Source organism: Lissotriton vulgaris, chromosome 5 (genome assembly GCF_964263255.1).
Source record: "Lissotriton vulgaris chromosome 5, aLisVul1.2, whole genome shotgun sequence".
In the NCBI taxonomy this organism is placed as follows: domain Eukaryota; kingdom Metazoa; phylum Chordata; class Amphibia; order Caudata; family Salamandridae; genus Lissotriton; species Lissotriton vulgaris.
The window spans coordinates 1,048,157,234-1,048,180,128 of NC_141693.1; the positions used below are offsets into that span (position 1 = coordinate 1,048,157,234).

The 22,895-nt window shown below is 46.4% G+C and overlaps 1 protein-coding gene across 1 annotated transcript in view; it reads right to left on the bottom strand.

Annotated features, from left to right (window-relative positions):
* Positions 1-22,273, bottom strand: part of LOC147711973 (uncharacterized) — a 57,035-nt gene extending 34,762 nt beyond the window's left edge. The window contains exon 1 of the mRNA XM_086919571.1: positions 22,226-22,273. Within this exon, the coding sequence (XP_086775697.1) occupies positions 22,226-22,273 (48 nt within the window). The remainder of the gene's footprint in view (positions 1-22,225) is intronic.
* Positions 22,274-22,895: the final 622 nt, after the last annotated feature.

The following is a 22,895-nucleotide window of genomic DNA, read 5'->3' on the forward strand; positions in this document are numbered from 1 at the left end:
ATAATGACGAGCAAAGGTGTTAGCATTTGACTAGTCAGCAAACTTCAGGATATCGTCCAATTTACCACCAGACCAAAAGGACTTACTGGCCATAGCTCCTCTAATAGAATGTGCCTGAAATCTGAAGAGATCAATATCAGGTAGACTCATAGTTGACTTGACCCATCTAGCTATGGAGGAAGAGGCAACAGGTTTAAAAGGCTCAACAAAGGAAATCAGAAGTTGATTAGCATCGCTAGGGCGAAGGTCACTCATTCTAGAGTCATACTCTTTCATACAAGCCACCACACATAGCTTAGGGAAAAGGTCAAAACGAGGGTAAAAGATAAAATCTGACATGGTTTTAGTTCTCCTTAGAATCTCAAACTTAACGCCAAACATATCATAGCACCTATTTGAAATATCTAAGCTTTTGATGTCAGAGACTCTTCTACAGGAGATTAAACATAAAAGAGTAGCAAGTTTGAAGGAGAGAAATTTCCTGTTAAGTGAGGAGTTATCGGGCCAGGAGGAGAAAAGGTCTAGAATAGCTTTGACATCCCAAAGAGTTTGGTACTTAGGTCTAGGGGGTCTCCTTAGCCTAATACTCTTGAGGACCCTACAAATAATAGCATTCTTACCTACCGATTTACCGTTGATGGGTGAATGGCCCGCAGAAATTGCGGATCTAAAACAATTATTTGAACGATAAGAGAGACCTCTGTCAAATTGTTCGACAAGAAAGTTCACGATATTGACAACAGGAGTCTCCACGGGATCCAGACTCCTTTCCAAGCACCAACAAAACCATTTTCTCCAAATGCTGTTGTACCTAAGGTGTGTTCCCGGGGCCCAGGATTCCCCGAGAAGAGAGAGAGCTGACAACGAAAGTCCAGACAATTCGTTAGATTGCCTGACACTTTCCAGGCAAGAAGGTTCAAATTTCCCGAGAGGTAAAAGGCTAAAATAATACCATGTGATGTTTATGAATCTAAAGCCATAGGCTTCTTCTACCAGTGGCATCTTAAGAATTTTGGGGACCCTGGGCAAGAAATATTTTCAAGCCCTTGTTTGAAACAGCTTTTAATTTTATTACAGATTTTACAGTTATTCATGGCACATGATGACGAATAATCTTAACTTAAATGTCAAAGGATGCAGTATAGAAACAAACAGAAGTGAAGTGGTGAGAAAGTTTAGCTTCCCAGGGCACACCCCTCGGAAGGTGGAGGGTGGGGCAACTGTGCAAATTATGTTTTGGTGAATTGTGATTACGTTTTTTTTTAAAGCTGGTAGGCAGATAGTATGTTATTGGGAACCTTAGACTAGAATAGTAGTAGACAAGTACTAGGCTGCAAAAAAACCCCAACATCATTTAAAACGCCAATAGCTCTAACTTTCACAAATGTGAGACCTATTGAATTGCAAATGCTTGTTATAGTAACTGACCTGCAAATTCTAGATAGGAGAAAGCAGCCCTTGCAGCACAGGCTCAGCAGTATGGCACCACAAACTTCTTTCTAGTCATTCACAATTTAGGTGGTGATTATAATGGCGGGCGGATCACCACTGCCTGGCGGCGGTGGCGATCTGCCTGCCATCCCAACTTGATTTACCCCGCCATATTATCATGGTGGGGGGTACCATGGTGGACAGAAAGTTCATCCGCTGCTTTTCCGCTGGTCGGCGATTGTTACGATTGCCGGCCGGGCAGAGCTGGGGCATAATATGGTGGCAGTGCCTGGAAGGCACCGCCATCCATATTATTATGGAAGTGCTGGCGGGAATGTGCTTTGGGGGTCTGTTGCGGGCCCCCAAGGGGTTGGGGGGTACCCATGGTACTCCTCTGCATTCCCATGCACAACGTGGCAGGCACCGCGTGGTGCCTGCCACGTTGTGCATGTCAATGCGCAACATGCCATTTCACCATTTCGGCGTGTGCTGCTCACAGCAGCACCCGCCGCAATGTTAGAAATGCGGAATGCGACTGCCAGGGTGGCAGTCGCATCCTAATTAGAGGAACAGGACCACCGCATGTACGGCATACGGTCCCAGTACCATTAGGATCGCGGGCAGACTGAAGTCCGCCCGCCATCCTAATGGGCCCCTTAGGGTTCTGAATTTAAGGCACTGACATTTGTCGGATCAATGACACATTAAGTATTTGGGAACATTCTTTTCCTGGTCTTAGACAAATATGTGAGCCTTGAATACCACATTACTTTCAGTGGAGGCTGGTATGGAGCGGTGGTGAGGGAGGGTGGTTGGCGAATGGCGGGGTAATTAGGATAAACATTTTTTTTTAATTACCTGCTGGTGGCGTCGCCAGCCGCTGCCTCTCCTGAAGCAGGAACAGGCAGCCCCAGGCTTCCAGACTTCCCTAACTAATCAGGACCCTGCTGACTACAGCATTGTGATTGGTCTGAGCGCTGTGGTTTTGATACTCAGAGAGGGAGTGGTAGCCTGGGCATGTTGTCCACCCAGGCTGTAATGCAGCCCGCATTGAGAACATGAGAAGTGCGCACGGCAGTTGGCCTGCCTGAGATGGCCCACCAAACAGCCAAGTACACTTTAGGTGCAGCATCAGCCACTCTTCCTCTGCCTTTGTACACACTGCTACAGTAGACAGGGTGTTGTGCCAGTGATTTCTTGAAAAGATATTTATGCAGTGACAGCAATTCACGTACTGTGTCAAATATTTCCTCGGTAAGCCTAAATACATGCTCTTATAGCAGTGCCCTCTCAATAATTCCCTGGGAAGGCCTGTTTACGTGCTATTATCAGTGACGTAATGCAAAATGATGCCCCCCCCCCTCCCCTGCACAACGTAATGAGGGGCCCCTGAGTCTCTCATATAACTCAGATATTCATTGACCTTGACCTGAATGGCCCCCCCTGAATTGCTGGGGGGGGGGGAAGAAGGGGTGGGAGCCGGAGGGGCTGTAGGGACTTGTGTTACGCCCCTGGCTACTATACAGTCTTAGTGCTGCAGCAATGATTTCTGATGAGGCTAGCATACACACTGCTCCCCTAGCCAAGTTGTAGTGTGAATTATTTTTGGCGAGCCCTGATCTCATGCTGTTATTACAGTAGTCCAGGTGTGCCAACATGCACGCCTTAGTTATAGGCTTTTATGAAGCTAGCAAGGGAGACATCAATACTGAAGACTCAGTCAAGATCCTGTTTCTGATTTCATGACCAGTATCATCGAATTGGCCAGTATTTAATGTATTGTTAGTCATTCATTTAAGTTGTTCTATAGTAGCTTCATATTCCTACTGTATGTTAGGCCACTATAGAGGATGTGACCAGAGTACATTATAAGGCATACAATAAATAAATGCTATAAAACAAGGACGAACTGTGCAAGTGTATGACAATTTGTCAAATTAGAAGACTGAGACACTGTAATTTCCCTGTACAGGTATAAGAGGCCGGGGTCTGGTATCTAGCCAATAGATGCGCATTGAGATATGTTATGCATAGTAGATTGTCGAGCAGGGATAGCAAGGATTTATTTTGAAAGTTCTCCCGCCTGAAATTGCATTTCCTACAATAGAAGTCAATGGGGAATTTTATTCTCCCGATTTTTTTTTCACTTGGGTTATGACAACTTGGGTCTTGCTTGACGCTTAGTCGCATGCATTCCAGATCTTTGGACCAAAACTCACAGGAAGCGGGCGGAGGTTTAGTTCCTACAAATTATTTCAAGGTGGAGAATGTTGGTTCTGCCGGAGTAGCAAAATGTGTTTGTTTTTCAGATACGGTTTCAGTTTCAGAGCTTTGGCAAGAAGGCGGCTCTGAAAGTGCAAAGTACTGATAATCTATGTTCCTTGTAGGCTACACGCATGCGCAGTCTACCTTTCTCCAGCGCCCATTGTCTCTCCATAAGCGCCACAATAGCCTGCATCGAGAGAGTGTGAGAGCTGATCAGCCACTTGTTCAAAAGAGGAGCGGCCTTTCAATAATATTATTTTCTTTTTTTAGTTCAGCCTGAAGCATTTTTAAGTTATGGCACGATTTATTTCGTGCACAGCTTAACTGAGAGCACTTAAAAATGTCAAATTGACAAGGCGCAGTCAGACCACAAGCAGCGGCGGTGGAGCTGGGGCGGGTGGGGAGGTAAGTGGACAGACGATGGGATAGGGAAAGTAAATTAAAACAAGCATTGGCATAGCCAATAGGTCTCGCTTTGGAACCTTCTAAGTATTTAGTTATGCAGCACAATATCCTTGGTGCAACAACATCAAGTGTTGCGTGGTTAAACACTTATAAGGTCCCAAAGGTGAGATCTATTGGCTATGCCATTGTTTGTTATTTTTTATTCTTGGGCGAAACCGGGCTAGTGCCAGGAGGGTCAAGGGTGAGTGGCAGGGAGGTGAGGAGTGAATGCCAGGAGGGACAAGGGTGACTGTCAGACCATGGGGGTGAGTGCCAGAGAGGTGAGGAGTGAGTGCCAGGGAGATGAGACGTAAGAGTCAGGAGGGTCAAGGGTGAGTGCCAGGGAGGGGAAGGGTGAGTGCAGAGAAGGGGGAAGTATGAGTGCAGAGAAGGGGGAAGTATGAGTGCCAGGGGTGAGGGTTAGCTGCCAGGCCAGGGGGGTGAAGGGCTAGTACCAAGGAGGTGAAGGTTGAGTGCCAGGTCAGGGGGATGAAGGGTGAGTGCCAGGGAGATGAAGGTTGAGTGCCATGGAGGTGAGACGTAAGAGTCAGGAGGGTCAAGGGTGAGTGCCAGGGAGGGGAAGGGTGAGTGCAAGGGGTGAAGGGTAGCTGTCTGGCCAGGGGGATGAAGGGCTCGTGCCATGGAGGTGAAGGGTGAGTGCCAAGGGGGCGAGTAGTGAATGCCAGGAGGGACATGGGTGAGTATCAGGGAGGTGACAGTTGAGTGTCACGTAGTCAATGCTGAGTTCCAGAGAGGGAGATGGGTGAGTGCCAGGTGCGAGGAGTGACTGCAAGCCTGAGGGGTGAAGGGTGAGTTCCAGGGAGGTGAGTGGTGAGTGACAGACTGCAAACAGTAGTGAACTGGGGTCTAGAAGGAGGTGCGGAGATCATCACCCGGTGTGTGCCAGGCTGGGACGCACCAGTGCAAGGCCAGGCTTGGGTGGATGCAAGAACCTCTGAAAGGCAGGTGGCAGGTCACTAGTAGCCATGGTTTAGGAGTGGGGTGAACAGGAGAGAGTAACATCTTAAACCAAGAAACTATTCAAAATCCTGAATACTCATCTTCATGGTCTTGCAACCTTATGTGGAAAATAATTAGCAAATGAACGGGCTTCCGTAGCGGACATGCAGCTTGTTACAGCAACGTATTGAGATAAAGTTTGCGTTGCAAATAAGCCAAAGCTAACACAATTTGAATTAGTAACAGTAAGATTCGCAATGAACTACAGTTAAAAATGCACCCCAGAATTGAACCGAGGATACAGAATAATAAAAATGGAGGCAATATTGGTCTCCTTTTCACAGCTGACAGCCAAAAAAACAGGGTGTTGTGGAGGACTCGGATTCTGGATGAATCAGAATTTTGAAAAGAGTCAATTTTTCATAAAACTTTTTGTTGCGGTTGTGTGTGTGGTTGTGGTTGTGTGTGTTTGTGGGTGGTTGTGTGTGTGTGTGTGTGTGCAGGTGTGTGTGTGGTTGTGTGTGTGGTTCTGTGTGGTTGTGTGTGTGGTGGTGTGTGTGGTTGTGTGTGTGGGTGTGGGTGTGGTTGTGATTGTGATTGTGTGTGTGATTGTGTGTGTGGTTGTGGTTGTGTGTGTGTGGTTGTGTGGTTGTGTGTGTGTGGTTGTGTGTAGTTGTGGTTGTATGTGTGTGGGGTTGTGTGTATGGTTGTGGTTGTGTGTGATTGTGTGTGTGGTTGTGTGTGTGGTTGTGTGTGTGTGTGGTTGTATGGTTGTGTGTGTGTGATTGTGTGTGTAGTTGTGGTTGTGTGTGTGTGTGTGGTTGTGTGTATGGTTGTGGTTGTGTGTGGTTGTGTGTGTGGTTGTGTGGGTGTGGTTGTGTGTGTGATTGTGTGTGTGTGGTTGTGTGTGTGGTTGTGTGTGTGTGATTGTATGGTTGTGTGTGGTTGTGTGTGCAGTTGTGGTTGTGTGTGGTTGTGTGTGTGGTTGTGTTTGTGCTTGTGTGTGTGGTTGTGTGTGTGGCTGTGTGTGTGGTTGTGTGTGTGTGGTTGTGTGTGTGTGTGGTTGTGTATATGGTTGTGGTTGTGTGTGTGTTTTTGTGTGTGTAGTTGTGTGTGTGTGGTTATGTGTGTGTGTGGTTGCGTGTGTGTTGAAGAACCGGGTTTTAGAACCCAGCGGCGCCAGGGGAAACGCCCGAAGTCTTCGAGTTCACCTGTCTTAGAATACAGAGACACGGGATACTTCTTGGTGGCGTCAAAGATCAAATTTATTGGCTGCAACCAGGAACAGAAGTCCACGAAGTACGACACGGGTAGTTCGCTAGAGACTGCTCAATTTTCGTATTGCGAGACATCGTCTTTTATGCTAAAAATCACATTCCTGACAAACACCAATTATTTACAAACTATCCAATCACAAATGACATTGCAATAGGTATCACATAACGATAAGCCCATTTTTCAGTTGTCCAGCCCACCATCAATTACACGGGAAAACCCAACATTCTTGCTCGGACAGGCCGGACGAACCCATAATAAAAGACCACAACCCAAACCATAAACATGCCATAAAAGAAGGAACAGAAACAGATTGAAGCAAGATAGAAGGGTGTGTGCGTGTACCATAAACTCAGCAATGTCCTGCTCTTTTATCTCTATCTTGACCAGCTTTCGGACAAGGAACTGGCTCAGCAAGGTTAGCTTCAGGCAACAGAGTCAGTTCACTCAGGTCATTCAAAAGTCAACTAAAGGTGTACGTGTCCCAAAGACTCGTTCGGCCGTAGTCATCGGCCTATGTGAGGGCAACCACAAAATGGCTGCCGCACACAAAATGGAACCCAAAGGTTCAGAACGAAATCTCTAATTTCATAGTGAATCCATCAATCGAACATGACGAAAACACTTGTACTTGCCGCACTCGTCATTTGCGGTTCGCTACTACCAAAATCGTAACGATATCATGACCTTTATGAAACGAGTTCAGAATCACGGAACCTCAGACCCTCCTTTTGCCCTTACATAGGCAATAACCTAAACTCACGTCAGTCTGAATCCAGGTCTATACTCATCAGATCATCAAGGTGCTGTTGTAGCATCATCCTATTACTTAGTAGCTCTCTCTGGACAGGTCTCCTTGCACACGAAGTAGCACAAAGGCCACACATAGCAGGAGCACACTGTACGCAAAGACAGAACAGGAAAAGGATAGCTAAAACCATCCCAATGATCATCAGAATCTTCCATCCCCAAGTGGTTAACAATCCTCAAAACCATCCCATTAGTGACCAATCTCCTTCGTCCACATGTATAGACTCGGAGATCTTATGTAGCTTGGAAATGGCTTGGTACACTGTCGGAGCGTTGTCTGGAATGAAAACGCAGCAGCTCGATTGAATCAATTTGCATACCCCTCCTCTATCTGCAAGTATAACATCTAATGCAACTCTGTTCTGAAGAGTCATAAGACGATCTGAATGGAGCTCAGCAGTCAAGCTACTAAGGGCACCGGAAGTCTCAACTATGGTGGACTCAACCACTCTCGTCAATTGCTGTATGATCCTGCTGTTAACCATAGGTCCCCAAAACGGCAGAAAACTCTTCAGAAAATCTCCCAATTCTTGTCCTGAAGTATCTTCCTTACTGAAGACACCTCTAACAACTCTAGTTCTATGGTAATCTGCCGCAGCAGTATACGTAGGAGGCAACAGGAACAAGACATAACATGTGCCCGAAAAATCAGGGGGCAACCATGTATATGCTCTATCGTAACAGACAAAATAGGTACCCTTAGCTGCTAAAAACGATGGGGAAGTCTGGGACGCAAAAACATACGTCTCAGTGCAAACACTCTTCCCTAACTGAGCTCTCGGATTCTTGCCACTACCTTGCAGACAAAAATGACTACGATGGGGTACGATTCCACTCAGACTAACACCATATCCAGTCACGTTCCATCCAATATACGCTAGTGTCTCATCTCTCGGGATAGTCTCATAGGAGTCAATTCCTCTAATCATGTCTACTATACCCTTAACTAGAACACTATTCTTTGGATTGTCTTTCACAGAACGCAGGGGGTAAACTTCACAAGCATAAATGAACATTGTTCTGTATGCCCACACAGAACCATTGTAGCTGAAAGGCAGGACCAGGTAAGGAATACCTTTATCAGTAGTATGAGGCCTAAGGCCACACACCCAACAATTAGTGGTGTTCACTACTAGCTGGTGTTGGTGCAAAAGTTGAACAAAGGAGTTATTAATAAATTCCAATCTTCTAGTGGACTCATGTTCAGTAGAAGAAGATATGGGTTGTGTAGTGGGTGCAAACGTCACTTGAAAAGGGAAAATAATATATCCCACCAAAAACATCATTATGCTAAGTAGCATAAAAAGACACATTATCAGAAAACATTTCCTACTCATTATTTTACACAATGTTGTCTTAAAATTAATTTCCTCAACAGTTCTCTCCATCTCGAAAAACTCCATCCTCTAACCGTGCTGTTCGCGGCAGTTGGTTCGATTCGCTCAGTGTAGCTCTGAATGTTCCAGGGAACGCCCTAGAACAAACCAGAACCGTCGACCTTGTGTCTACACGGCCGTACGCTCTGAGTCTTTATGCCGCGACCCTACAGCTGAACCCGGATGGCGGTTCGAAAAACAAAAATCGATCAAAACAGTTTCTCGGAGGAGAGAGCATAGATTCAAAAATAGCAAGAAAATAATTATTTGTTTATTTGTCCATCGACTCTCGGTCGTAAATTATAGCAGCCTTTACCAGGCAATGTCTGTTCACGAAACAATAGTTCAGGTTCAGTGGTGTCCAGTCGAACTGATGGAGGCACAGCTTCTTGCAGAATATCGTCGTTCTTACGCTCAGAACTTGTCCCAATTAAACATGCATCGCTGAACGGCACATAACGCAGCACGGTCTCAGTTTCTGCATCGCCTACACCCTCCTGGACCCACTGGTCGTACGGCAGAGGCAAAGGAGCCCTCTTACAATGTACGCCGTGGATCCAGTTCTTTTTACCGTGCACTCTCACTGAAGTACGCGTCGCCAACAGAACTTGAAATGGGCCGGTCCAGCGGGGCTGATTATTCTTTGTCCGCTGAAAGTTTCGGACCAAAACCCAAGAGCCAGGATCAATGGCGTGTCCTGGATCTACAGATGCTTGGGGCAATGTTTTGTGAACCTGTTGGTGTAAAACACGCAATTTAGCCGTCCATTCATACAGATAGTCAAGCAATACAGGATGTTCGATCTCACTAAACTTTGTCGGCCTCAGCACTCCCCATATATTTGCCGGGCGGCCCAACACAATCTCATACGGACTAAGGCCCACTCGAGAATGTACCGTCATCCTAGTTGACAAAAGTGCCAATGGCAAAGCATCAAGCCATTGGAGACCAGAGCTCGCCTGAATCTTGGCTAACTTCAGCTTTAACGTGCCATTATAGCATTCAACTAGATCAGCTGATTGGGGATGATTTGCAGCGTGAAACTTCTGTCTGATTCCTAAACCATCACATACTCTCTTCATCACTTGACCCACAAATTCACTCCCATTATCACTCCAGACAATTCTCGGCAAACCATACCTAGGGAAAAATTCCTTGACTAGGACTTTAGCTGTGGACAAAGCAGTATTATCTTTCAGGGGATATGCTTCTACCCATCTCGAAAAGGCACAAACAACCACAAGGACGTACTTCAGGTTGTTACATCTTTCCATATGAATGAAATCTAATTGTAAAACCTCGAACGGATACATCGGAGGCGCAAAATGACCAGCTGGAGTTGGAGTTCCCTTGCCAGGATTATACATCAGACAAACCATACAATTCTTGACCAAGTTCTCTGCACACTTAGGAATTCCAGCATTCTGCCATACTGGAGCCAACAACTTACAAATCCCTTTCGCACTAATGTGAGCCATTCCATGAGCCATTGTAACCACTGCAAGCACATACGCATCAGGTAACAACCATCGCTGATGCTCTGACAACTCAATCCAACAACCATTCGAATCCAATTTACCCGTACTCTCTCTCCATACACTCAATTCTTTCTCTGTAGCTTCAGCCTGAATTGACTTAACGCTCTCTATCCTATCTTCACACATTCCTCTATCCGGAACCCATCTCGCCGGACCCGCAACATACATTCGACTCATCACATCTTTCGCCGTCTCTTTCGCAACTTCGTCTGCAAACGCATTACCACGACCAACGTCATCGGTAACGTTCTTGTGTGCACTGCATTTCACAATCGCAACTTGCATCGGTAATGTAAGCGACTCAAGAAGTTCATTCACCAACTGACCATGCTGGATTTTCGTTCCATGAGACGTGAGGAACCCACGTTCCTTCCACAAGCGACCAAAACTGTGAGCCACACCAAACGCATACTGATTATCGGTATACACAGTCACTCGTTTCCCTTTCGACAACACACAGGCTCTTGTCAATGCAATCAACTCTGCTGCCTGAGCTGAATTGTGTGGGATACGTGCAGCTTCAACAATCGTATGCAAAGTCGTAACAGCATATGCCGCAGTCGTATCACCATTCGGAAGCTTGAAGCATGAACCATCTACCCATAGGGTACCATCACACTTCGCAAGAGGAGTGTCCCTAAGGTCTATTCTACCTTTCGTTTCCTCCTCTGTCCTAAGAAAGCAATCATGCTGTTCAGAAACATCCGTCTCTACAGAAATCGGCAACAACGTAGCTGGATTCAACGTGTTGCATCTCTTTATATGCACATGACTCGCTAAAAGTATCAACTCATAACCTGACAATCGAGCACTAGTTAAGTGCTGTGTCTTAATCCTGTTTAACAAGGTATCCACTGCATGTGGGACCATCACAATCAACATATTATCCATCACCAAACCAGCAGACTGTCGGATAGAAACAGCTGCTGCTGCTGTAGCTCTCAAACAACTCGGCAATGCTGTAGCTACCGGATCCAAAGACAACGAGAAATACGCACATGGACGTTGTTTATCGCCGAACTGCTGTGCCAAGACTGACAATGCACATTCCTCTCTCTCGTGAACATAGAGTGTAAAAGGCTTACTGTAGTCGGGAGTACCCAACACAGGAGCCGAACACAACGCATCACGCAATTCAGAAAAACTTTTCTGACATTCGTCAGTCCAAGGAAGAGGATTCGGAGTATCCTTAACAGTAAGTGCTAACAATGGTTTCGCAAGAAGCGAAAAATTCGGAATCCATTGCCTACAGTATGAGGTAATACCCAAGAAAGCACACACTTCTCTCTGTGTGGTTGGCACATTCATTCTCGCAATTGCTTGAATTAGTTCTGGGGTCAATCTTCTTCCCTCCTTCGATAAGAGATGACCCAAGTAGGTCACTTCTTGTCGACAATACTGCAACTTCGAAAGAGACACTTTATAATGGAGGTCAGACAAATGTCGCAACAACGACAAAGTAGCTCCCTTACAAATCTCCTCATCATCAGCAGCAACTAACAAATCATCAACATACTGAATAAGAGCAGCACCATCAGGTATGACAATCGTATCAAGCTGTGTTTTCAAAGCCTGACTGTAGATGGATGGACTCTCACAATAGCCTTGAGGAGCGCGCTTGAACCGGAAACTACGGCCTCCTAAAGAGAAGCCAAAAATATCTCTACTCTCCTCGGCAATCGGGATGCTGAAGAAAGCATTCTTCAGATCAATCACCGAAAACCAGGTAGCAGAAGCAGGAATCATAGTTAGCAAAGCAGTTATATCCGGAACAACAGGAAATTGCGGTACTACAATCTTGTTCACCTCGCGGAGATCGATCACAAACCTATACACAGGCGGTTGCGAAGAATCAGTACGCTTCAGAACAGGCAAAACCGGACTATTGCACACATTACCTCTCATTTCTTCAATCACACCCTTATCAATTAGATCATGGATGATCGCTAAAAGCGCTCTTTCACCATCACTAGAGATTCGAGATTGAGGAATACGTGGCAGTCGAACATTCGCCTTCAACGTCACAAAATATGGTGGAATCTCCAAAAGACCCACATCATTAGGACCAGTAGCCCAAAGAGTATCAGGGAGAGAACGCAATTCCAATGGAAGTCGATCCTTAGACAAATACATCGGAGAGATCACTCTCTTACCCAATGTAAGCTGTATTCCTGAAGGAGAACAATGTAGTGTTGCATACAATCTTTTCAACAAATCCAATCCCAACAAATTCTCACCACAACCTGTTGTTAAAATAAGGGGTGCTTCAAATTCACTAGGTCCAACAGAAAGAGACAAAGGACTAGAAACCGGATTACAAACTGGTGCGCCAGAAAAACCTACTGAGACATTCGTCAAGCCAGACAAAGGTGTGCCAGGGAGTTTAGAGTGCATGATAGAAATCTTTGCAGCACCAGTATCCAACAGAAAAGGCTATGACACACCTGATGTAATCACTTCAACATAAGGTCCACTCTGATCTACTGGAACTGACACAACTCCCTCTCTTTGTCTATGGCTGTCCTAGCAATCATTACCATCGATACTCTCACCCTCGACATAGTAGTCGTCAGCATAGTACTGAGTCGTCCTACCAGACGCACCATTCTGTTGATCAAAACAGTTCATCGAATTCTGAGGGGGAAAGGATCGTGCATTCTGGGGGAACACACCACATCCTCTACCTCTAGGAGCTTGCTGAACACCTCGACCTCTCACACCAGAAGCACCATTCGTGCGCTGTAACAGAACCGGACAACTATTCTTAAAGTGACCCTCTTCTTTACAATATGCACACTGATTAGGGCCTATAGGAAAACGCTGTTGAGAAGACTCAAACCTTTGCGAATTTCTCTGAAACTGCTGAGGTTGCTGATAGTCACGCTGATTATTACGAGGCGGATACGCTTGCTGCAAAAGAACCTTCGTCTTCAGATCTTTAGTCTTTCTATCTGCTTTCTCTTTCTCATCCTTATCTCTATTCTCGTAATACTGTGCAGTAGCCAATATCTGCGCCGACGAAGAAACAGCCCATGAACTCTCTGATTCCTTCAACTTAGTACACAACTCGGGAAGAAAGTTATGCACAAACTTATCTACGAACAACCGTTGGCCACCTTCCGTACTCATGTCTTGGCCACTATGGTCGATAAACGTCTCTTCAAACCTAGTGAGGAAATCAGACACACTTTCGTCTTTCTTCTGCTTGCATGCAGACAACTTTTCCCAATTCACTCGCATAGCAGGCATCAAAGTCTTCATATAAGTAATGATCCTACCAGGAAGTTCTGCAACTAAAGGCTCAGGTTTAGCACCACCACCTTTCGACCATATGCAGCAGTAATATTATTCCATGTATCATTTAACTCCTGCGCATGATCCACATGACGAATAATTCCCCATAAGGGCTGAAGAACCACATTCCCAAACAACATATCTATATCGGCTAGATTCATAATGCACGCGTCAGCTGTCTGTGACAACTCTTTATAGTACCCTGCAGGATTTTTACGGGGGTCAGGTAAAGTCTGCTTAAGAGCCAAAATGTCAGCTCGCTTCCACGGAACATGTACCCAAACACGCTGAAAATGAGCCGGTACAGCTTGAATACCCTGGTTAACATCGGCCTGAATTGCATCTTTCCATACCGGAGGAACCTCTCTCATTGGATATTGTCACACTTTTCTCCTAACAGAAGAATCAGGCTCAAACAACGGCTGGGAAGGAGATGCATTTCTAAACGACAGCAATGTCGCAACTGCTTTTTCAACTTCGAGACCCACTATAGTACCTTTCGCGAACTCGGACTGTACACGGAACAACTCAGACGGAGTATGTCTCAACTCACCATCTTCCCATTCTTCACGAAGGAAAGTACACATCATGTCGAAGACATACTTCTGCTTTGGTGTTTCCCATTGACGGAAGACATCAATTACCGACCCTAAATCATATCTCGAAGGAATAGTAATCCACTTTCGAGCCATATAATCCAATACTACCCGCTCTTCGGGACCAGGCAAGTGGCTACGCAACTGTTTACGTGCTGAAACAGGGGTCATACTCAAAGACCCAAATAAAGGAGACAAAAGACCAGTAACAGTATCAGTCATTCTTTGTCGAACAGAAGGAGAAGTTGCCATAAGGACAGGAGGCAAGGCAGGTTGAGAAAAAGCATACGTATAAGTAGTATCAGAAGGAGTATCAGAGGAAGCAGGAAATACAGGAGACACAGTTGTAGGAATTGGAGGCGGAACAGATAGCAAAGTCGGCGGCCATTGAGAAGGCTGCGCCAAAGGAACAGGAGCCAACTGAAGAGGAGCTGGCGGTTGAACAATAACAGGAGGCAAAGCAACCGGAGGTTGCGGAGGTGCTGTAGCATTCTGCACATAAGGGGGTGGAGAACTCAACAAATGTGCCATCAAAGGATCTTTTTCAAGGTCCTTCGTTGCACCCTGCTGAAGAGGTGACAAAGCTGGATAACATTTATCGATAGCCATTTTACGTTGCCTGTGCAATTGCTCACTCTCTTGTTCTTCTTCATTATCTCTAAACTGTATAGCAGCCTGCATTATCGATATACCCTTCTCTCTTTTATTTCTCTTCACTAATTTAATTTCTTTCTGTGTGGCTTCCTTTCGCCAGAGGCGGAAAGAGTCAAACATCGCCGGCCGGGCTTTCTTCTTGAAAAGTTTAACTTCCAGATTATCTAAAATCTCTGTGTCATAGCTACCATGTTGGGTCCATTTTAAAACACCATCTTTTCTAGTGTAGCAAATCTACACTTCATAATATGTAATGGGGCCAACACCATGTTTCGAATAGAGCTCATAGGTCGGAGTTCCAACCGGAGGTATCGGACACGAATCTTCCAATCGGGAACCCCTATTACAACCACAACAAAAAATCTTTCCAAGTCTGCTAAGACCAGGCATCTTTGCTCACTAGTCTAGCTTCAAACTTGAAGGGATTATCAAACTCGATAGTCTCGCAAATACACGAGTCCCTCTGCTTTTGCACTTGCAAGTTCCAAATCAAAGATCCCGAAGGATACCCAAAAACTAAGGATTGGGAGACGCTCCACTCATACTTAACTGAGGTATCGATCACGTCACCAGAAGACCCGTCTATCGTCTCGCTTTACAAATCGTCAAAGGGTCCAAGACAGGGCGACAGTCAGGGCCGCAGTCCTTCGTAGCCGTCGGAAAGCGGGGAACCTCGCAGCAAAGACTTTCGGACCACGACGACATGCAGGGGTCGATGAAGTGGTTGGCCTTCCTCTAGAATTTTCTCACGAAGCTCCTCACGATCCTCAGGCTTGGACCGGTACCACTGAAGTCGCCCCACGTTGGGCGCCAACTGAGGAACCGGGTTTTAGAACCCAGCGGCGCCAGGGGAAACGCCCGAAGTCTTCGAGTTCACCTGTCTTAGAATACAGAGACACAGGATACTTCTTGGTGGCGTCAAAGATCAAAGTTATTGGCTGCAACCAGGAACAGAAGTCTACGAAGTACGACACGGGTAGTTCGCTAGAGACTGCTCAATTTTCGTATTGCGAGACATAGTCTTTTATGCTAAAAATCACATTCCTGACAAACACCAATTATTTACAAACTATCCAATCACAAATGACATTGCAATAGGTATCACATAACGACAAGCCCATTTTTCAGTTGTCCAGCTCACCATCAATTACAAGGGAAAACCCAACATGCTTGCTCGGACAGGCCGGACGAGCCCATAATAAAAGACCACAACCCAAACCATAAACAAACCATAAAAGAAGGAACAGAAACAGATGTGAAGCAAGATAGAAGGGTGTGTGCATGTACCATAAACTCAGCAATGTCCTGCTCTTTGATCTCTATCTTGACCAGCTGTCGGACAAGGAACTGGCTCAGCAAGGTTAGCTTCAGGCAACAGAGTCAGTTCACTCAGGTCATTCAAAAGTCAACTAAAGGTGTACGTGTCCCAAAGACTCGTTCGGCCGTAGTCATCGGCCTATGTGAGGGCAACCACAAAATGGCTGCCGCACACAAAATGGAACCCAAAGGTTCAGAACGAAATCTCTAATTTCATAGTGAATCCATCAATCGAACATGAGGAAAACACTCGTACTTGCCGCACTCATCATTTGCGGTCCGCTACTACCAAAATCGTAACGATATCATGACCTTTATAAAACGGGTTCAGAATCCTGAACCTCAGTGTTTGGATATGTGTGTGTGGTTGTGTTTGTGTGTGTGTGTGGTTGTGTGGATGTGTGTGTGGTTGTGTGTGTGTGTGGTTGTGTGTGGTTGTTTGTGTGTGTGGTTGTATGTGTGGTTTTTTGTGTGGTTGTGGTTGTGTGTGTGTGTAGTTGTGTGTGTGTGGTTGTGTGTGTGGTTGTGTGTGTCTGGTTGCGTGTGTGTGTGGAGGGTTGGGTGTGTTGGGGTGGGTGGTTGTGTGTGTGGTTGTGTGTGTGTGGTTGTGTGTGTGTGGTTGTGTGTGCGGTTGGGTGTAGTTGTATGTGTGGTTGTGTGTTGTGGTTGTGTGTTGTGGTTGTGTGTGTGGTTGTGTGTGTGTGGTTGGGCGTGGTTGTGTGTGGTTGTGTGTGGTTGTGGTGTTGTGTGGTTGTGTGTGTGTGGTTGTGTGTATGTGGTTGTGTGTGTGTGGTTGTGTGGTTGTGTGTGGTTGTGTATGTGTGGTTGTGTGTGTGTGTGGTTAGGTGTGTGTGGTTGTATGTGTGCGTACTGTAATCCATGCAAGTTGCGTGTTGGGCGCAATCAAATTAGGCTCGATACCAATTTGTATCGTTGGTAGGCATTGACGAGCAGAGTGAATACGTGGTCGTGCACAGAAGAGGCTACAAAGTTTGAGACCAATACGTTTATTCATAAGACTAATAATATTAAGACTATTTTGATGCAACTCGAAAAAGTTGGCACACCATAGTAATTTGCATTTGGATTCAAACGAAAGTGAAAGTGATCGGATGGAGGCAGAGGGGAAAGCACGGGAAATAAAAACAAACAATTTCATGACCCGTGACGGCGGAGACAGATGGCGGCTGTGCCTGTGCACGCTCGCGTGAACGCAAGCATGTAGCACGGCAGTAGCACTTTGAAAACTCACCTACTAAATGTCTTGGCCTGTGCAGCGCATGCGCTGGATCAGGCGAGACCTAAAAATGAATAAAGCCACTTGCCTTGCGCTCTCCGCATTACCGAGTCAGCAGTGTGTGGAGTGCAAGGTGAGTGGTTTTCTTTTTTTAAATCTTCGCAATTCCATTGTCTGTCGACTCCCCCACTCCAGCCCCGCGCCGCCACACCGCTCTTACCTGCAACAGCCAATACTGTGTTTACAAACATCCATTTTACATTTGTAGCTTGTGGCCGCTCGCCACACAAGCAGCAATTGTAAACTGGATGTTTCTGACTACCCATAAGGCGGTCACATCCAAATTCTGTGGGGTACTGCCAACCTATAGCCGGGCGGTTCCATTTCGCAATGGTGCCAGACAGCCAACATCGTGATAAGGCTCTAAATCAGCTGCTTGTTTTAGGGAATTGGGTGTTCATTAGCGTTACTTTTAGAAAATAATTAAGCCTGATTCCATGCACTACTAACAGCTCAATTGAAGGAAAATCAAAACATTATTAAAATGACGCCAGTGGGTATTCTCCCTCTGGCAGTGACTGATGAACTGTCAAAACAACTTAAAAAACCAAAGGAGCAGTGTCTCTCCTTACTCATACGGGTGTATTCGCCAGTTGTCGGTTAATGCTTGTGTTTACCGTTTACCATTTCACTTCGTTGCTGGGTGTAGTTAGAGTGTACATGCAGCTTGCCGATCCCAGCTCTACTTTCGGACCACGACGACATGCAGGGGTCGATGAAGTGGTTGGCCTCCCTCCAGAATTTTCTCACGAAGCTCCTCACGATCCTCAGGCTTGGACCGGTACCACTGAAGTCGCCCCACGTTGGGCGCCAACTGAAGAACCGGGTTTTAGAACCCAGCGGCGCCAGGGGAAACGCCGAAGTCTTCGAGTTCACCTGTCTTAGAATACAGAGACACAGGATACTTCTTGGTGGCGTCAAAGATCAAAGTTATTGGCTGCAACCAGGAACAGAAGTCTACGAAGTACGACACGGGTAGTTCGCTAGAGACTGCTCAATTTTCGTATTGCGAGACATCATCTTTTATGCTAAAAATCACATTCCTGACAAACACCAATTATTTACAAACTATCCAATCACAAATGACATTGCACTAGGTATCACATAACGACAAGCCCATTTTTCAGTTGTCCAGCCCACCATCAATTACAAGGGAAAACCCAACATTCTTGCTCGGACAGGCCGGACGAACCCATAATAAAAGACCACAACCCAAACCATAAACAAGCCATAAAAGAAGGAACAGAAACAGATGTGAAGCAAGATAGAAGGGTGTGTGCATGTACCATAAACTCAGCAATGTCCTGCTCTTTGATCTCTATCTTGACCAGCTGTCGGACAAGGAACTGGCTCAGCAAGGTTAGCTTTAGGCAACAGAGTCAGTTCACTCAGGTCATTCAAAAGTCAACTAAAGGTGTACGTGTCCCAAAGACTCGTTCGGCCGTAGTCATCGGCCCATGTGAGGGCAACCACAAAATGGCTGCCGCACACAAAATGGAACCCAAAGGTTCAGAACGAAATCTCTAATTTCATAGTGAATCCATCAATCGAACATGAGGAAAACACTCGTACTTGCCGCACTCATCATTTGCGGTCCGCTACTACCAAAATCGTAACGATATCATGACCTTTATAAAACGGGTTCAGAATCCCGAACCTCAGTGTTTGGATATGTGTGTGTGGTTGTGTTTGTGTGTGTGTGTGGTTGTGTGGATGTGTGTGTGTGGTTGTGTGTGTGTGTGGTTGTGTGTGGTTGTTTGTGTGTGTGGTTGTATGTGTGGTTTTGTGTGTGGTTGTGGTTGTGTGTGTGTGTAGTTGTGTGTGTGGTTGTGTGTGTGTGTGGTTGTGTGTGGTTGTGTGTGTCTGGTTACGTGTGTGTGTGGGGGGTTGGGTGTGTTGGGGTAGGTGGTTGTGTGTGTGGTTGTGTGTGTGTGGTTGTGTGTGTGGTTGTGTGTGCGGTTGGGTGTAGTTGTATGTGTGGTGTGTTGTGGTTGTGTGTTGTGGTTGTGTGTGTGTGTGTGGTTGTGTGTGTGTGGTTGGGCGTGGTTGTGTGTGGTTGTGTGTGGTTGTGGTGTTGTGTGGTTGTGTGTGTGTGGTTGTGTGTATGTTATGTTGTTATGTTATGTTATGTTATGCGTTTTTATTTGGCGCACAGATGCTCCAGCTAAGGAGCGTCCTGGCGCCCGACAAGGCAGCAGCACAACACAACGAAACAATAATCAAACAATAGACAAACTAAGGAAATAAGAAAGTTTTCACCGCACGGCGAAAGGAGAGCAGGTCCCTCTCGGCACGAATCACCGGGGGCAGGGAGTTCCACAGAACCGCCGCGCGAACTTGAAACGAGCGCCCTCCTGCCCTACTCCGCTTAAAGCGTGGCACAACAGCCAATTCCAAGTCAGCGGATCTTAAGGCTCGGGTTGGGGTGTAATGAGCTAGGAGAGCCATAAGAATCGTTGCTGGGGACCCCTTCAGAATCTTGTACGCGACACAGAGGACCTTAAACTGGATCCGCTGGGCCACCGGGAGCCAGTGCAGTGAACGCAGAGTGCTAGTGGTAGGGCAGAATCTTGGTAGGCCTACCACCGCTCTAGCTGCGGCGTTCTGAATCCGTTGTAAACGCCCAATCTCTGCTTGATTCAGTCCAACCAGAAGGGAGCTCGCATAATCCAGCCTAGAGATGACAGTGGCTTGAATCATGAGCTGCCTCGTGGGGGCATCGAAGAACCTAAGCACTGGACGAAGCCCACGCAAGATACCAAAGCAGCAGGCGGCCGTCCGTTTGGTATGACACACAAACGTAAGGGTAGGGTCCAGCCAGACCCCGAGGTTCTTAAGCTCGGCGACTGGGATGGGAGCAGGACCCAACTCCCCTGGCCACCATCTCTCTCCCCAAAGATCCGGTTGTCTGCCAAAGACCATGACCTCGGTCTTACTAGCGTTCAGCTGGAGACAGTTGGACGTCATCCAGCTGGCGACCGCCCGCAGTCCTTGTTGAAACCTGGGGGCATCGACTTCGGCATCCCCGCTGATCGTGACCGCTAGCTGGGTGTCATCGGCGTATGACACCATCGTCATACCCCATTGCCTGACAACCTCAGCTAGCGGCCTTACGTAAAGATTGAACAACGTAGGACTCAGCGAGGAGCCTTGGGGGACCCCCAGGTTCAAAGGATGGAATTTGGACTGGTAGGGTGGGACGGTCACGCTAAAGGCCCGATTGGCTAAAAACGACCGGAACCACTGGAGAGCAATGCCGGTGACACCAGCCTCCTCTAAGCGCCGCAGAAGGATCGGGTGCGAGACGGTGTCAAAGGCAGCGCTCAGGTCTAGTAGCACCAGCACTGCCGTTTGTCCCGCGTCAAGCACGGAGCGAAGATGCTCCACCATATAAAGCAGAGCCGTCTCCGTGCTATGACCGGCCCTGAACCCATTCTGCGTAGCATCGAGGATATCTGCATGGCGGAGATGTTCCGAGAGGACTGCGTTGACATGTATGTGGTTGTGTGTGTGTGGTTGTGTGGTTGTGTGTGGTTGTGTATGTGTGGTTGTGTGTGTGTGTGGTTAGGTGTGTGTGGTTGTGTGTGTGCGTACTGTAATCCATGCAAGTTGCGTGTTGGGCGCAATCAAATTAGGCCAGATACTAATTTGTATTGTTGGTAGGCATTGACAAGCAGAGTGAATACGTGGTCGTGCACAGAAGAGGCTACAAAGTTTGAGACCAATACGTTTATTCATAAGACTAATAATATTAAGACTATTTTGATGCAACTCGAAAAAGTTGGCACACCATAGTAATTTGCATTTGGATTCAAACGAAAGTGAAAGTGATCGGATGGAGGCAGAGGGGAAAACCCGGGAAATAAAAACAAACAATTTCATGACCCGTGACGGAGGAGACAGATGGCGGCTGTGCCTGTGCACGCTCGCGTGAACGCAAGCATGTAGCACGCCAGTAGCACTTTGAAAACTCACCTACTAAATGTCTTGGCCTGTGCAGCACATGCGCTGGATCAGGCGAGACCTAAAAATGAATAAAGCCACTTGCCTTGCGCTCTCCGCATTGCCGAGTCAGCAGTGTGTGGAGTGCAAGGTGAGTGGTTTTCTTTTTTTAAATCTTCGCAATTCCATTGTCTGTCGACTCCCCCTCTCCAGCCCCGCGCCGCCACACCGCTCTTACCTGCAACAGCCAATACTGTGTTTACAAACATCCATTTTACATTTGTAGCTTGTGGCCGCTCACCACACAAGCAGCAATTGTAAACTGGATGTTTCTGACTACCCATAAGGCGGTCACATCCAAATTCTGTGGGGTACTGCCAACCTATAGTCGGGCGGTTCCATTTCGCAACGGTGCCAGACAGCCAACATCGTGATAAGGCTCTAAATCAGCTGCTTGTTTTAGGGAATTGGATGTTCATTAGCGTTACTTTTAGAAAATAATGAAGCCTGATTCCATGCACTACTAACAGCTCAATTGAAGTATAATCAAAACATTATTAAAATAACGCCAGTGGGTATTCTCCCTCTGGCAGTGACTGATGAACTGTCGAAACAACTTAAAAAAACCAAGGAGCAGTGTCTCTCCTTACTCATACGGGTGTATTCGCCTGTTGTCGGTTAATGCTTGTGTTTACCGTTTACCATTTCACTTCGTTGCGGGGTGTAGTTAGAGTGTACATGCAGCTTGCAGATCTCAGCTCTACTACTTCCTTCTGACCAGTTGGTCTCTGAGTGCTGGTGGCAATTTCAGAGTGGGAAGGGTGCAGCCAGGACTTCTAGACAGGGTGGGCGTAGACCCAAACCATATCTCCCTCAGTATGTGTGTAGGGCGAGTGTGTTGTCTCCATAATATATGTATGTTTTACCTCCTTCAACATGAATCTGGCCGCAGCCGACATTACGTGCAGAAGTATCAATATATATAACATCTGTATGTGCTAGTTATGTGTTATGTTGGAATCTTACCTGTTTATAAGATTCTCTGCACGCTCTGCTCTTCCAGTTCACTCGCATGCCGTTTGGCCTCGCCTCGGCTGCCAGTGTTTTTCAGCGGATGATGTCTAACATGCTTAAGGGTCTGTCTGGGGTTGTCTACTTTCAAGACGACATTCTTGTATCTGGGAAAAGTGTGAATGATCACAATTTAGCTTTGCGTCAAGACCTCTTCAAATTAGAAGACACCGGTTTAACTGTTAATAAGGATAAGTGTGTCTTTTTAACTGAAAACATTGAGTACTTAGGTTATACTATCTCCGCTGGTGGGATTGCTCCAAAAAAGAATCTTTTAGTTGCCATCAGTCAAGCCCCAGCACCTAGGGACAGAGACCAGCTTCGATCCTTCTTGGGGTTAGTCGAATATTATTCGAAATTTGTTAAAAGTTTTGCATGTTTGTCTGAACCTTTGAGATTGTTATTGAGAAAGGGCAACAAGTTTATTTGGGAAAAAGCCCAAGAGGACTCCTTTCAACAGATCAAGGAAAATATCTGCAACGCAGGTATTCTAGCCCCCTTTGATCCTGGGTGCAAATCCCTCCTGACTGTAGATGCCAGTCTAACTGGAATTGGAGTAGTGTTTTCACAACTTCAACATGGTCTTGAAAAAACCATCGCCTTTGCTTCTAGAACCCTAACCCAG